Source organism: Prionailurus viverrinus, chromosome B3 (assembly GCF_022837055.1).
Source record: "Prionailurus viverrinus isolate Anna chromosome B3, UM_Priviv_1.0, whole genome shotgun sequence".
Taxonomy (NCBI): domain Eukaryota; kingdom Metazoa; phylum Chordata; class Mammalia; order Carnivora; family Felidae; genus Prionailurus; species Prionailurus viverrinus.
Window position 1 is genome coordinate 69034660 of NC_062566.1, and position 13095 is coordinate 69047754.

Sequence of the window (13095 nt, forward strand, 5' to 3'; positions counted from 1 at the left end):
CAATTTGAGCCCCAAATATCACTCTCAAGTTTTACTTTCCACCAACCACCAGGATACAAACACAATTCAGCCAAGCTCTTTGTCACTTTATATCAAGGACCTCTTTTTTCCTCCAGTTTCCAATTAACATGTCCCTCATCTCTGTCTGGGACTAGTCAGGGTGACTTTTACCCTCCATATTTCTATCCATATTCTGCTCCTTACCACTTAGGTAATCTAAAGAGATTGAGATCTATACAGCTCTCTCCTGCTGAGCCTTCCCAAGAACCCTCTTAACAGTCTGTTCGCAACAATGTTGCTTTTTCTAGCATGCATCTCGGCCTCTGCCCCAGTTCTAAAGCCACTTCTACATTTTTAGGTATTTGTTCTAGCAGCACCCCAACTTCTCGGTATCAACTGTCTTAGCCCATCTGCTACAAGAAAATACCACCAATTGGGCAGATTTACTGCTCATAGTTCTAGCAGCTGAGAAGCCCAAGATCAAGGTACCAGCATGGTCACCTTCTGGTGAGGGCCCTCTTTTTTGTTCACCACCACATTTTCTTACTGTGTCCTCTCATAGTAGACAGGGAGGGATCTCTCTGGGGCCTCTTTTATAAGGCACTAGTGCCATTGAGGGCACCATCTCATGGGCTTAACATCGCCCAAAGGCCCACCTTTTAATATTATCATCTTTGGGGGTTATGAAATCAACATATGAATTTAGGGGACAGGGGACACAAACATTCATACCATAGCAACTTGGCTCCTGCATGTGCTAGCAGTTTCATCTTGAGCAAGTTATCTAACCTACCTATGACCCAGTTTCCTCAATTATAAAAGGAGGACAAAAATAACACCTACTTCCTAGAGGTGTGGTGAGGATTAAATGAGATAATACATGTGAAATGCTTACAGCAGTGCCTCCTAGAGGTGAGTACTCTATAAAAGTTGGATATTACCATTTTGAAAACCAAACATCTGCCTGTTCCGCACTACTTCCACTACCTTTCATAATTCCTCAAAGATTTCCAAGAACATCATAGGCCCATTCCTAAATGTACTTAATGCTCTAGGATGTGATTTAAATAAAATTTTTTTAATGTTTATTTATTTTTGAGAGAGAGAGAGAGAGACAGAGCATGAGCAGGGAAGGGGCAGAGAGAGAGAGAGAGACAGAATTGGAAGCAGGCTCCAGGCTCCTAGCTGTCAGCACAGAGCCCAATGCGAGGCTCGAGCTCATGAACCACGAGATCATGACCTGAGCCAAAGTCAGATGCTCAACTGACTGAGCCACCCAGGTGCCCCTAGGATGTGACTTATATGGACCTGGACACTTAAATTAACTGGACTAATTGGAGTATAAACTCATTTTTTAATTTTTTTTTTTAATTTGCATCCAAGTTAGCATGTAGTGCAACAATGATTTCAGGAGTAGATTCCCTAATGCCCCTTACCAATCCAGTAACCCTCTTTTTGTTCTCCACATTTAAGAGTCTCTTATGTTTTGCCTCCCTCCCTGTTTTTATATTATTTTTGCTTCCTTTCCCTTATATTCATCTGTTTTGTATCTTAAAGTGCTCATATGAGTGAAGTCCTATGATATTTGTCTTTCTCTAATTTCACTTAGCATAATACCCTCTAATTCCATCCACGTAGTTGCAAATGGCAAGATTTCATTCTTTTTGATTGCCAAGTAATACTCCAGTGTGTGTGTGTGTGTGTGTGTGTGTGTGTGTGTGTGTGTACATATACATGGATACTCCCCATGGCTGTCTGGATTCTTTCATTTGTGTATCTGACCTCTCTTTCCAAGTAGGCAGTATGCTCCTTGAAGTTCAAGGCATCTGCCAAGCATACAAAACAAAGCCAGCAATTAACTAAAACCTCCAAGATCACTTTTAGAACTTAAATATTTTTAATTTTTCCAACCTCTTTGCCTTCCTTACCTTTGCTCAACATCCTTTTTTTCACACTCAGCCTTCTATTTCACTCCTCATTAATCCCAAAGGCTGCACACAGAGGGAGTACAGCAGAGGGCACAGCAGAGAGACCAAGGGACCAAGGTCCAAGTGGAAGAAGGGCCTTTTTATGGCCAACCCTGCTGTGGTTCCAGTTTTGAAAATATCAAAACTGATGCCAACAACAAATGTCATGGACAGAAAACTGTTTTGTACCATTTGTAGAGAGCAGAGAGTAGTAAGGATCCAAATGTACACTCTCTCCAGAGCCAAATTGCCTAGGCTCAAGGCCTTGTTTCATCATTTACTAGATCCGTGATCTCGGGCAAAATACTTAACCTGTGCTTGAGTTTCCTTATCTGTAAAATGGGAGTAATCATAGTTTCTACTTCCCAAGATTGTGAGGATTAAAAGAGCAAATACATGAAAAGTGCTTAGATCTGTGCCTGAAGTGTGAAAAAAGCTCAAAAAGTATTTGCTATTGTTGTTGTTTATTAATATTACCTATCAGTGCCACAGGAATAACAACCCACATAAATAAGAAATATCTTCTGTGACTAATCATAATTGTTCGGAACTACAGAGCACTTCCTAGATGCTCATCGTGCATTAACGCCCTAAATGTTCATGACAACCTTAAAAGGGAGTTGCACTATTAACTCGGCTTCACAAATGAGAAGCAGAGAGGTTAAGTGATTTTCTCAAGGTCACAGAGCCAGCAAGTGGCGAAGGCACATTTATTCGTTTATTTACCATATATTGGGTTCTTACTGTGTCTTAGTAGGAGAGAAACCCCGTGGGTGCAAAGGTAAACATTCTAGGCCCCAACCTACAGGAAGTTTCAGTTTCTAGAGAAGGGGCGGGGCGGGGGCGGGAAAGAGGAGTAAACAAATAATTATAACACCGTGTGGTAATTGCTATAATAGAGGCTCACGACAAAAAGTGCTGCCTGATCTCAGACACTGGGACAAGAAAAGTACTGAGAGTTTAAGGGTCCAAAGGAAAGACAAGACAGTTACGGAATAAGCAGTTGTCCTCTGGCCAACGAGTCCTGTTAACAAACGTGTCACGGAAGAGACCGAACAAAGCCGAGTCCAAAGTGGAGGCGGACAGCCTAGCCGAGGGCGGGTCTGACGGGTCCCGGCAGGGCCGGAAAGGGGTTAAGGAGAGAGGGTGGGCGGGGCGAGAGCGCTGATTGGCAGGGGTGGGGCCAGGCTCGTCACCCGCCCTCTCCGTCCGCCCGGCTCTTCCAACCCCTGGGCTGGCGGGGGTACCGCCCGGGCGAGGGCCGGGGAGCTGGGCCGAGCCTTCTATCCCCCTCCCCCGCTCCCCCGCCGCGTCCCGCCGGCTGGACGCGCAGGAGAAGTTGAGCCGCGCCCGGGCCGGCCCTGGGGGCTGACCGTCGGCAAAGTTTGGCTCGAAGAGGAAGTGGCTTCAAGCCCCGGCAGGTGGCGGCCGGGCCTGGACAGGGGCTCTCGCGGCCTGCGGACGGGCTCTGGGCGAGGGCGCGCTCCAGCGCCGGGCCTCGAACCGATTCCCGGGGCTTCGAAGCCGGCCTCGGGATAGAGCGCGGCAGAGAGCGCGGCGGCGGCGGCGGCGGGGGGGAAAACAACTCCGAAGTTGGCGAGAGGCACCGCCCCTGCTCCCGGACGGCCGCCGCCTCCCCGCCCCCAGCCCTGGCATCCAGAGCACCCGTGGGGGAGCCCGGGCCATGCAGCCCCCTCGGGGAAGCGGCAGTGGGGAGCCTGGACGCTCGGAGCGGCGCCGCCTTCCCACTGGATAGACGACTGAAGCTCCGGGACTCTTCCTGCACCCCCGGACGACTCAGGATGCTACCCACCACTCTCCTCCTCCTCCTCCTAGGTGAGAAACCGAAACAAGACTACTAACCCAACACCCCGCCCCTGGGGCTATCAGAGTCCGGGCGCTCTCTTTTGCCGTCCCCCACCTTCCCTGCCTGGCGGTGCCCCCCAGCGCCTGCCGCCGCATCCGAAGCTCCCTCCCCAACCTCCGGGAAGCTTCGAGCCACTCCCCTCAGCCCTCATCCTCCTTCAGGCTTCCCTAGATCGGCGTGCCTACCCCATCGGCCGTGCTGCTGTGGCTTCCTTCGAGGTCACACACCGCATCCTCCCCTGCTCCACTGCCCCTTTCCCATAAACTACCCGGAAATCCCAGATGGCTCCTTTCCTCCTTGAGTTACTCAGGTGAAGAAAACTAAGGGCAATTAACTCTCCTGTCCTTTCCTGCTCTTCCTCTAGGAGGCGCTGTGGCCTATCCAGACCGGATCATTTTCCCAAATCCTGGTGCGTAAAGGATGCCCCTGGGGCCCCAAGGGTTTGGTAGTGAGAGAAAACCCTTGAGAAGGATTCTCTCTTCCCTAAATTCCTCTGGCACCTACGGTAGTTTTAGAGTGGAGATCATCCACCCTTATTTTACAAACGGGGAAACATCCAGTGTGAGCTCTCACCTGGTAGTTACGTACTATTTTGTTTTTCCAAATATCCATGCTTGGTCTCCCTAGCTGCAATGTAGTCTCCCTGATAGTAGAGACAGTATTTCCTGCTCCTCCTGGTCCAGCGGCTGGCACAAAGCCAACCTCAGATTGTTTCTGGTGTTGATACTTAAGGTGAAGCTATAATGAGTGTGGGAAGGAAGGGGGCCAGCTGAAGACTGATTTTAAAGTGTGTGTATGTGTGGTTGGAGAAGGGCAGTTTCTCTGCTCCTTCTTGAAGAGCTCAGACCCTTAGAAGCCTCAAGCCTGGGGGCAGGGGCTGTGACAGTAATGGGCTCTCAACCAGTGTCCCTACCTTCCTCACTCTCCAGCCTGTGAGGACCCCCCGGCAGTGCTCTTGGAAGTGCAGGGTACCTTACAGAGGCCCCTGCGGGACAGCCGCAGCTCACCTGCCAACTGCACGTGGCTCATCCTGGGCAGCAAGGAGCAGACTGTGACAGTCAGGTGAGAAACGGGACAAGACCCTATTACCCTCCCTCCCCTAACCCCCTCCACCATGGGAAAGCCTTCAGGAATCACTTCTTCATGGAATTTCCATTCCTGTCAACAGGGGAAAGAGTAGGATTTGATTTGGCCTAGTCTTCCCTAAAAACCTGGCTTATTGTGGGCCACAGTAAATTGGAGGTGAGCTGGGGCAGACATCTAGCTTGGATTCTAGTCATCTCTGAAGGACAGCAGTCACTCTAGAAACAGTCCTTGGGCTCCAATATGGCTGCCCTGAGGAGTCCTTCAGTCCATTGCACATCCTTGCCTGGGCTTCAAAAGCTATTCCTAATTAGCTTAGAACCTACCTCAGCCTCCCGAGATGTTTTAAACAGTACAGGTCTCTCCTCAGTCTCCTCTGACCTTGAGCCATAAGATTGGGACCCATGTTAAGTACCTGGCTACTTGCTTCACAGAGTTCACTCTCCATGAATTTATCCTGAAAGGAGTAGGTGAAGGGAGAGGGCAGTCTGGGGAGAGCCTGAGGGATCAGAATGCTGTGCTGCCACGGGCCTCTGTTAGGACTATTGCCATTGACTACAAAGGAATTTGGCTGAGTTCATTTGGCTGTTTGGATTATGGATGAGCAGGGGTTTGTGCTTCTTGGGGTACAAGGGGCCTGACGGCACTGGGAGAGGAAGAAACCAGTGGTGGTCACGAATATCTCACATCCTGCCTTCTTCCACCCATCTAGGTTCCAAAAACTGCGCCTGGCCTGTGGCTCAGAGCGCTTAATCCTGCGCTCCCCTCTCCAGCCACAGATCTCCCTGTGTGAGGCACCAGCCAGCCCTCTGCAGCTGCCTGGGGGCAATGTCACCATCACCTACAGCTATGCTGGAGCCAGAGCACCCGTGGGCCAGGGCTTCCTGCTCTCCTACAGCCAAGGTATGCTGTACGCTGTCCATGGGACTAGAAGAACAGATAATAGAAGCCCCAGGGAGGAGGGGAGGATCCTACCAACTCTGGTGCTTCATGGTGTCTTCTCCATGATGTCTCTGCAGATTGGCTGATGTGCCTGGAGGAGGAGTTCCAGTGCCTGAACCACCGCTGTGTGCCCTTGGCCCAGCGCTGCGACAGGATCGATGCCTGTGGCGATGGCTCTGATGAGGCAGGTTGCAGCTCAGACCCTTTCCCTGACCTGACCCCAGCCCCTGTCCCTACCCCACCCTGCAATCATACCTTGGAAGACTTTTACGGGGTCTTCTCTTCCCCTGGATACTCACACCTGGCCTCAGGCTCCCACCCCCAGTCCTGCCTCTGGCTGTTGGACCCCCATGATGGCCGGCGCCTGGCAGTGCGCTTCACGGCCTTGGACCTGGGCTATGGAGATGCAGTACATGTGTATGATGGCCCTGGGCCTCCCAAGACCCCTCGGCTACTGCGCAGCCTCACCCACTTCAGCAATGGCAAGTCTGTCACCGTGGAGACGCTGTCTGGCCAGGCCATTGTGGCCTACCACACAGTTGCTTGGAGCCATGGTCGGGGCTTCAACGCCACCTACCATGTGCGAGGCTACTGCTTGCCTTGGGATCGGCCCTGCGGCTTAGGCACTGGCCTGGGGGCTAGTGAGGGCCTCGGTGAGCGCTGCTACAGTGAGGCCCAGCGCTGCGATGGCTCATGGGACTGTGCCGACGGCACAGATGAGGAAAACTGCCCCGGCTGCCCACCTGGACACTTCCCCTGTGGGCCTGCTGGCACAACCAGCACCACAGCCTGCTACCTGCCCGCTGACCGTTGCAACTACCAGACTTTCTGTGCTGATGGAGCAGACGAGAGACGCTGCCGGCATTGCCAGCCTGGCAACTTCCGCTGCCGGGATGAGAAGTGCGTGTATGAGACATGGGTGTGCGACGGGCAGCCAGACTGTGCCGACGGCAGCGATGAGTGGGACTGTTCCTATGCCCTGCCCCGCAAGGTCATTACAGCTGCAGTCATTGGCAGCCTGGTGTGTGGCTTGCTACTGGTCATTGCCCTGGGCTGCACCTGCAAGCTCTATGCCATTCGCACCCAGGAGTACAGGTCAGTGAGGGTGCAGCCAGCTGCAGGGGCGGGGGGCTGAGGGGAAGACCCTGAGGGTGCCCACACTGGGGACAGGCTCTGGTGACCTGCTTCTGGGTTGGCTCCTGGAGTTGTCCAGCTTGGGGATGGGGGTGCTCCTCTGAGGAAAGGACAGGTCTAGATCCTAAAGGCAGTCTCCAAGAAGGAGGGGAACCTCGCATGGCTCTTGGGAAAGCCAGGGCATACATAGCTCAGTGGTCTTGGCCTGGGTGTGGAGGGAAAAGACGTGTTCAGGCTAGGACAGGCTGCTCTGGCCGGCACCACCTGTGACTGAGCTGCCCTCATTCCTTCCAGCATCTTCGCGCCCCTGTCCCGGATGGAGGCTGAGATTGTGCAGCAGCAGGCCCCACCCTCCTATGGGCAACTCATTGCCCAGGGTGCCATCCCACCAGTAGAGGACTTCCCTACGGAGAACCCTAATGATGTAAGTGACCTCCCGGCCCAGTACTTCCTGCTTCCCAGCCTCCGTGGCCCTGCGCCTGTACCATTCTTCTTTGAGGCTCCTGGCCCTCCCCACCTCCCTGACTCTGATGTCTGCCTCCTCTCCTTGCAGAACTCAGTGCTGGGCAACCTGCGTTCTCTGCTACAGATCTTGCGCCAGGATATGACTCCAGGGGGTGCCTCAGGTGCCCGCCGCCGCCAGAGGGGCCGCTCTATGCGCCGCCTGGTGCGCCGTCTACGCCGCTGGGGCCTGCTTCCTCGAACCAACCCCCCAGCCCGGAACCCAGAGACCAGATCCCAGGTCACACCCTCTGCTGCTCCCCTTGAGTCCCTAGATGGCAATACAGGTCCGGCCCGTGAGGGCGGAGCGGAAGGTGGGCAGGATGGGGAACAGGCACCCCCACTGCCCGTCAAGGCTCCCCTCCCATCTACCAGCACATCTCCAGCCCTCCCTACCATCTCTGAGGCCCCAGGGCCACCGCCCTCCATGTCCCCAGAGTCATCACTGCTGTCTGGAGTGGTGCAGGCCCTGCGAGGCTGCCTTCTGCCCAGCCTTCGGCCCCCAGGACCAACCCGGACCCCACCTGAACCCCACACAACAGTCCTGTCCCCAGAGGATGAGGACGATGTGCTTCTGGTGCCACTGGCTGAGCCAGGGGTCTGGGTAGTCGAAGCAGAGGATGAGCCACTGCTTGCCTGAGGTGACCTAGCTCCCTTGGGGGCTTTGGTCACAGTGACAACCCTTTAGAGGGCAACTCAGCTTCCCTTTCGCTACTTCCCTCCCTGACCCTCTGTCTGAGGGGACTTGGCAGGCCTCCTGTGACCCTGTGTAGCTGCTGTAAAATTAGGTATCCCTCAGGAAGGGAGAGGGCTCACACAGAGCTCCCTCCGCACATGCCCAGAGACCACCATTTCTCTACCACCACTGTCTTCCCACACCACCACTCAGGTGGCTGTTTTTAAAAAGTAAATTTCTTAAAGGGTCACAGGCCCGGACACTCCATCCTTACCAAACCCCTACCCCAAAGTGGCCTTTCAGCACCAGAATGTCAATTGGCTGGAGATCTCCAGCACCCAAGGGAAGGATTTGGGCAGGGCCTGAGGTTTTGCCGACTGTGATCCTTCCTGCAGGGCCTGGCTCATAAAAAGAGCACAAAAACTGCTTTTGTCCCATAGCTAGGTCATTGCCCAGCAAGTCAAGGTTGAAAATAAAAGAACCAGAAATTTAAGATTTTTGTAAATGAGCTATAACCTGAGCCCTGTCTCTACCCATCTCAGCTTATGCTCCCCTCGCCTTGCCCCTCCCTGTGAAGGTCTCTGCCCTCGGAACGCTGCCCTCTTCCTACTTCTTCTTAACCACATACCCTTGGTTTTTACACCACTCTAGGAACCCTAAGGACTGACCCTCTCCACCACCTCCACCTATTACCTGGGGCTCAGCCCTACAGTGACTGACACCAGGGGTCAGCACCAAGCCTCTTTACTCACCACCAGGCCAGAAGTCTAGTGAGCCAGCTGGGCGCTGTAGTGGGAATGTTCCCATTCATGGAGTACTCCCAGAGCACAGATCATAGAAGCAGAATGTCCCTAGGGGAACGCAGGAGCTTTAACTCCTGGCCTCTACCCTCCACCCCCACCAAGCAGTTACAGTCTGTCCTGTGCAAGATAGGGGAACTCTTGGCCAGGATGCCTCAAAGCAGGCAAAAATAAGTTGAGAGAAAAAAATCATAAACGTCTGGGGTGTGAAGATGCTGGCATCACTTTGACCAAATCCAACAAGGTCTGCCTAGAAGAGGGCCCAAACTAGACTCTGAAGAATGTGGTCCATAGGTGGAATAGAGTTGTGGATTCTAGGAACAGTGAGAATCCACAGGATAAGAAAACTAAGCAGATATGAGGGCTAGGGCTGCAGGCTGGACCCCAGACCTCCTAAGAAAAGAGGCAGGAGTGTAAGCAGTGGCCAGAGCTGAAGAGCTAGAGTGGGTGATGGAGGAGGGAATAACCTGGAGAAATGTTGGAGCCCAGCCTCTGGTAAGTGAGGTGACAGAAGCCGTCCCAGAGTTTGAAATGAAAACTGGGACAAGGGATACAGAAAGCATCTATGGGGGTGGCATGGAGCTGAGGCATTCCCAAACAGAAGCAGACTCTCCTCAGGCTCGCCCTCACCCTTCCTGGCCGGCCTGGTCTAGCCCCAGCCTCTGGCGGAAGGGCCCTGTTAATTACAGCCTGTCTGTGTCTGAGCCCACATCCGCACACCCAGCACCAACCGCATGTTTCCTCCTCTCAGTGAGCAAGAGCCTAGGGAAGTGGCAGAGAGTGAATATGGTATAGTCCTGGATTGAGGAATCTTGGGAAAGACCCAGATTCCTTTGACTCCAGACCCTCTCCAGAGATTGGGGAAGGGACTTCAGAGATCCCCATCCTTGCATACCCTTCTCCCTTTGAGTCTTCCTTCCCTAGTGCTAACAGTCCCTGGGTTCCCCTAGTGAAAGGCCCAGGGAAGCAGGGAATGCTGATTTTCCTTCCACACCTCCCCATCTCCTGGTCTGCACCTTCTCCCATGCTCCTCTCCTTCAGCTGACAGCCTCATCACTTGTCCTGCTCCAGATCTTTGACCTCCTGGTGTTATTTGTAATTTGTGGACAAAGACATGTTAAAAGAATGCTCCTCAGGGTGGAATGCTTCAGGAAGCCAGAGGGAAGACCTGAGGGTAGAGTTCACTGGGAAGGGCTGTGTGTCCTGAGCCTGAAAGAAGTTTCTCTAGGTGCTGGGTGTATGCTCTAGAAGGTGCAAAGGGTAATGCTACTTTTGTCAGCCACAGAGAAGCCCCAGGTTGGTGGGAAGAGGGGACTTAGCCTTGTACAGGCAACATGGGAAACTCAGAAGGTCCCACCCAGGAGAGGGTGGGGAACTGGGGAGCAGTCACCCAAGTTTATTTGCACCAAGCCCTATGGAAAAAGAAACAAAACCACCTCACATCCTATCAGGACAGAGACAACACTATCCAAAGTGCCCAGTATTGGGGCATGGGACTCCTGTCAAGGCTCTCAGTGCAGAGGAGGGAGGTGTCTCAGCATGAGATGGAGATCAGGCTGGGAATCTGAGATAACAGCACATACCAGCATTGAGTCCTTAAGAATCTGGGACTGAACCAAGCTCCAGGCCCTGCTGGGAGGGGAGAGGGACCCCTAGCCACACTGCCTGAGGTTGTGGGAGCACCAGATAGTTGGGCAACCTGCTGAGTGCCAGATCCTTTTTCATGTGTAGTGAGCCCTCAAAACAAGGCTGTGTCATGGGCATCATAATCCCAATTCACAGGTTTGGAAGCAGTTTCAGAGGAATTAGGAGACTAGCCCAGTCTCTACACAGAGGCAGATTTAAACCTGGATTGGTTCAGTTCCAAATTTCACCCTTGCCCCACTATTCCACAGACTCTCCCGTGGAGGAGAGCCAACATTTCTCAGGTTATTCCCTCCTCCACTTCTTACTAGTGGGATAAGAGAGTGGTTCAAGGTGAAACCCAGCTGGCTCCTGTGACCCAAAGCACAGTCAATGGTCATGGTCAATAATCCTTCCTGGGGTCTGCAGCCCCCGTCTCACTCTTATATGGTATCATAGAAATTAATCCAACCACCTAAGTGGGTTTTCCAGATATATGAAGCTCACCCCTTTACAATATAAAACTTTTAGGGGCACCTGGGTGGCTTAGTCGGTTGGGCGGCCAACTTCGGCTCAGGTCATGATCTCGCGGTCCGTGAGTTCGAGCCCCGCGTCGGGCTCTGTGCTGACAGCTCAGAGCCTGGTGCCTGTTTCGGATTCTGTGTCTCCCTCTCTCTGACCCTCCCCCATTCATGCTCTGTCTCTCTCTCTATCTCAAAAATAAATAAAAAAACGTTAAAAAAATTAAAAACAAAGAAACAAAAAAAAAACAATATAAAACTTTTAAAACTCATTTTGGAAGGGAATCATTCTAAACAGTCTTCAGCACATCTGCAATAGAACACAAATTTTTCCAGATGGCTGAGGATCATTCATAGAAACCAATGGCTTCTCTATAACAATGTTTTCAGAAGCTGTAACAGTGTCAGGGAAGCTGTTCGCCTTTTTGCCAAAATGCTCTTCGATGACTTTTTAAATGCTTATGACACCTTTAAAGTGTTTTGTGGTGTTGTTGCCCTTGCTACTGGGTGATCAGGGGTCACTTGCTACTCTAATGTTCTGTAATTTCCTGTAATGAGTATAGGAACACATAGACACATACTGAAATTGTAAATAAGGACAAGGGAAGCTGTGATTGAAGCCTGGAGAGTCTATCCAATGAGTAAAGTGTGTAAGTACTGTAGTTGCTCAGGGGTCCCTTCTGCTCCCCCTAGACCCCAAACGTTGCCCCGTAGTTCATCTCTGGTCAGTGAAGTGTTACTGCACATTAGTCCATGATTACTATTTGTCTCTTCCGTTGGAGGAGTCCCCTGAAGATTACAATACAGACTGTTCCAAATAACAGAAGACAGTTGGAATATTTAAGACAAAGAAGGCAGCAAGGCAGATGAAAAAGTCTTTGGCGTTGGAAGAACCAGGGTGGGAATTCTGGTGTCCCCATTTTCCAGCTGATGATTGATTTGGGGACAGGCTACCCCCCTACCACTCTAAGCCTCCACGTCATGAGAATGACAGGAGATAATGCAGGAAGCTGCTTCACACAGCACCTGGCAAACATGGGGTGAGGAGGAGCCAGAAAATCAGAAGGTATGTTTGGGTGCTTGCAGCGTCGGGAAGAAAGATAAGAGCTGATCTGAAGGGAAAGGGCCTTTCCACACGAAAAAGGATCTGGCACTCAGACAGGGAAAAGGAAGCTGGCAGAAAAGGAGCAGTAAAGGAGAGGTGCCATGCTGGCTTCCCACAAAGACGTAGACATCATCGTGTAGCTCAGGAGGCCTGGTGGTGCCCTGGAGAGTGTGGAGAGGGGGCTGGCACTTGGGACTGGGAACTTCTAGAGGGCTAAGCTCAACCTGTGTACTAACACCAGGTTGGTGGGCCTGGCAGGGAGGGAGAGAAGGGGAGCCCACATGGTTCGCATCCACCTAAACGTAGTGACAGAATGAAGCTGCCCAAACAGGGCAGCCATCTCCCCTTCCTTAGAGCCCCCATCTGCCTAGGGGCCCAGCTGGGAAGTGGCTACTCTGGTGTGTCTTAACCCAGAAGGGGTGGTATGGGAAAGGAGAGGGTGATGGGGAAGCTTGGTGCCAGGGTGACCGGTGTCTTTTGGTTTCTGCCTCCAGGACCTCCATTTAGCCACTGAGCAGCCACTCTGAGCTGGACGCTGGGCTGGGAGGCTGAGAGTACACAAATGACGCACAGTCCTGGTTCCTGGACTCCCAGTCCCTGGGTCCTTGCCTCTGGCCATCCTCCACTCCCTTACCCACTGACCCCTCAGCCCACTTCTCTGAACGCCTGTCTCTTTTGCTCCTCTGACTCCAGTCTGTTCAGGTCTTAGCCAGACTCCGCAGTGTGTGTGCTCCCAGAGGGAAGCCACACAAAGGAAGGGGGGGGGGGCAGAAAGGAGGGAATCCCGCTGACATCACTGCTCATTAGCATGTGTGACCTCATCAGGGGGCGGGACAACTTCCCCAGGTGTTGGGGGGGGGGAATGGGGGTGGTATT

At 52.6% G+C, this 13095-nt stretch overlaps 1 protein-coding gene across 1 annotated transcript; it reads left to right on the forward strand.

Annotated features, from left to right (window-relative positions):
* Nucleotides 1-3159: 3159 nt before the first annotated feature.
* Nucleotides 3160-8663, forward strand: LRP10 (LDL receptor related protein 10). Its single transcript, XM_047864383.1, has 7 exons — nt 3160-3803; nt 4199-4243; nt 4764-4896; nt 5630-5820; nt 5937-6954; nt 7288-7417; nt 7547-8663. The coding sequence occupies exons 1-7, from the start codon at nt 3770-3772 to the stop codon at nt 8132-8134; spliced, it is 2139 nt and encodes a 712-aa protein (XP_047720339.1). The 5' UTR covers nt 3160-3769; the 3' UTR covers nt 8135-8663.
* The last annotated feature ends 4432 nt before the right edge of the window (nt 8664-13095 follow it).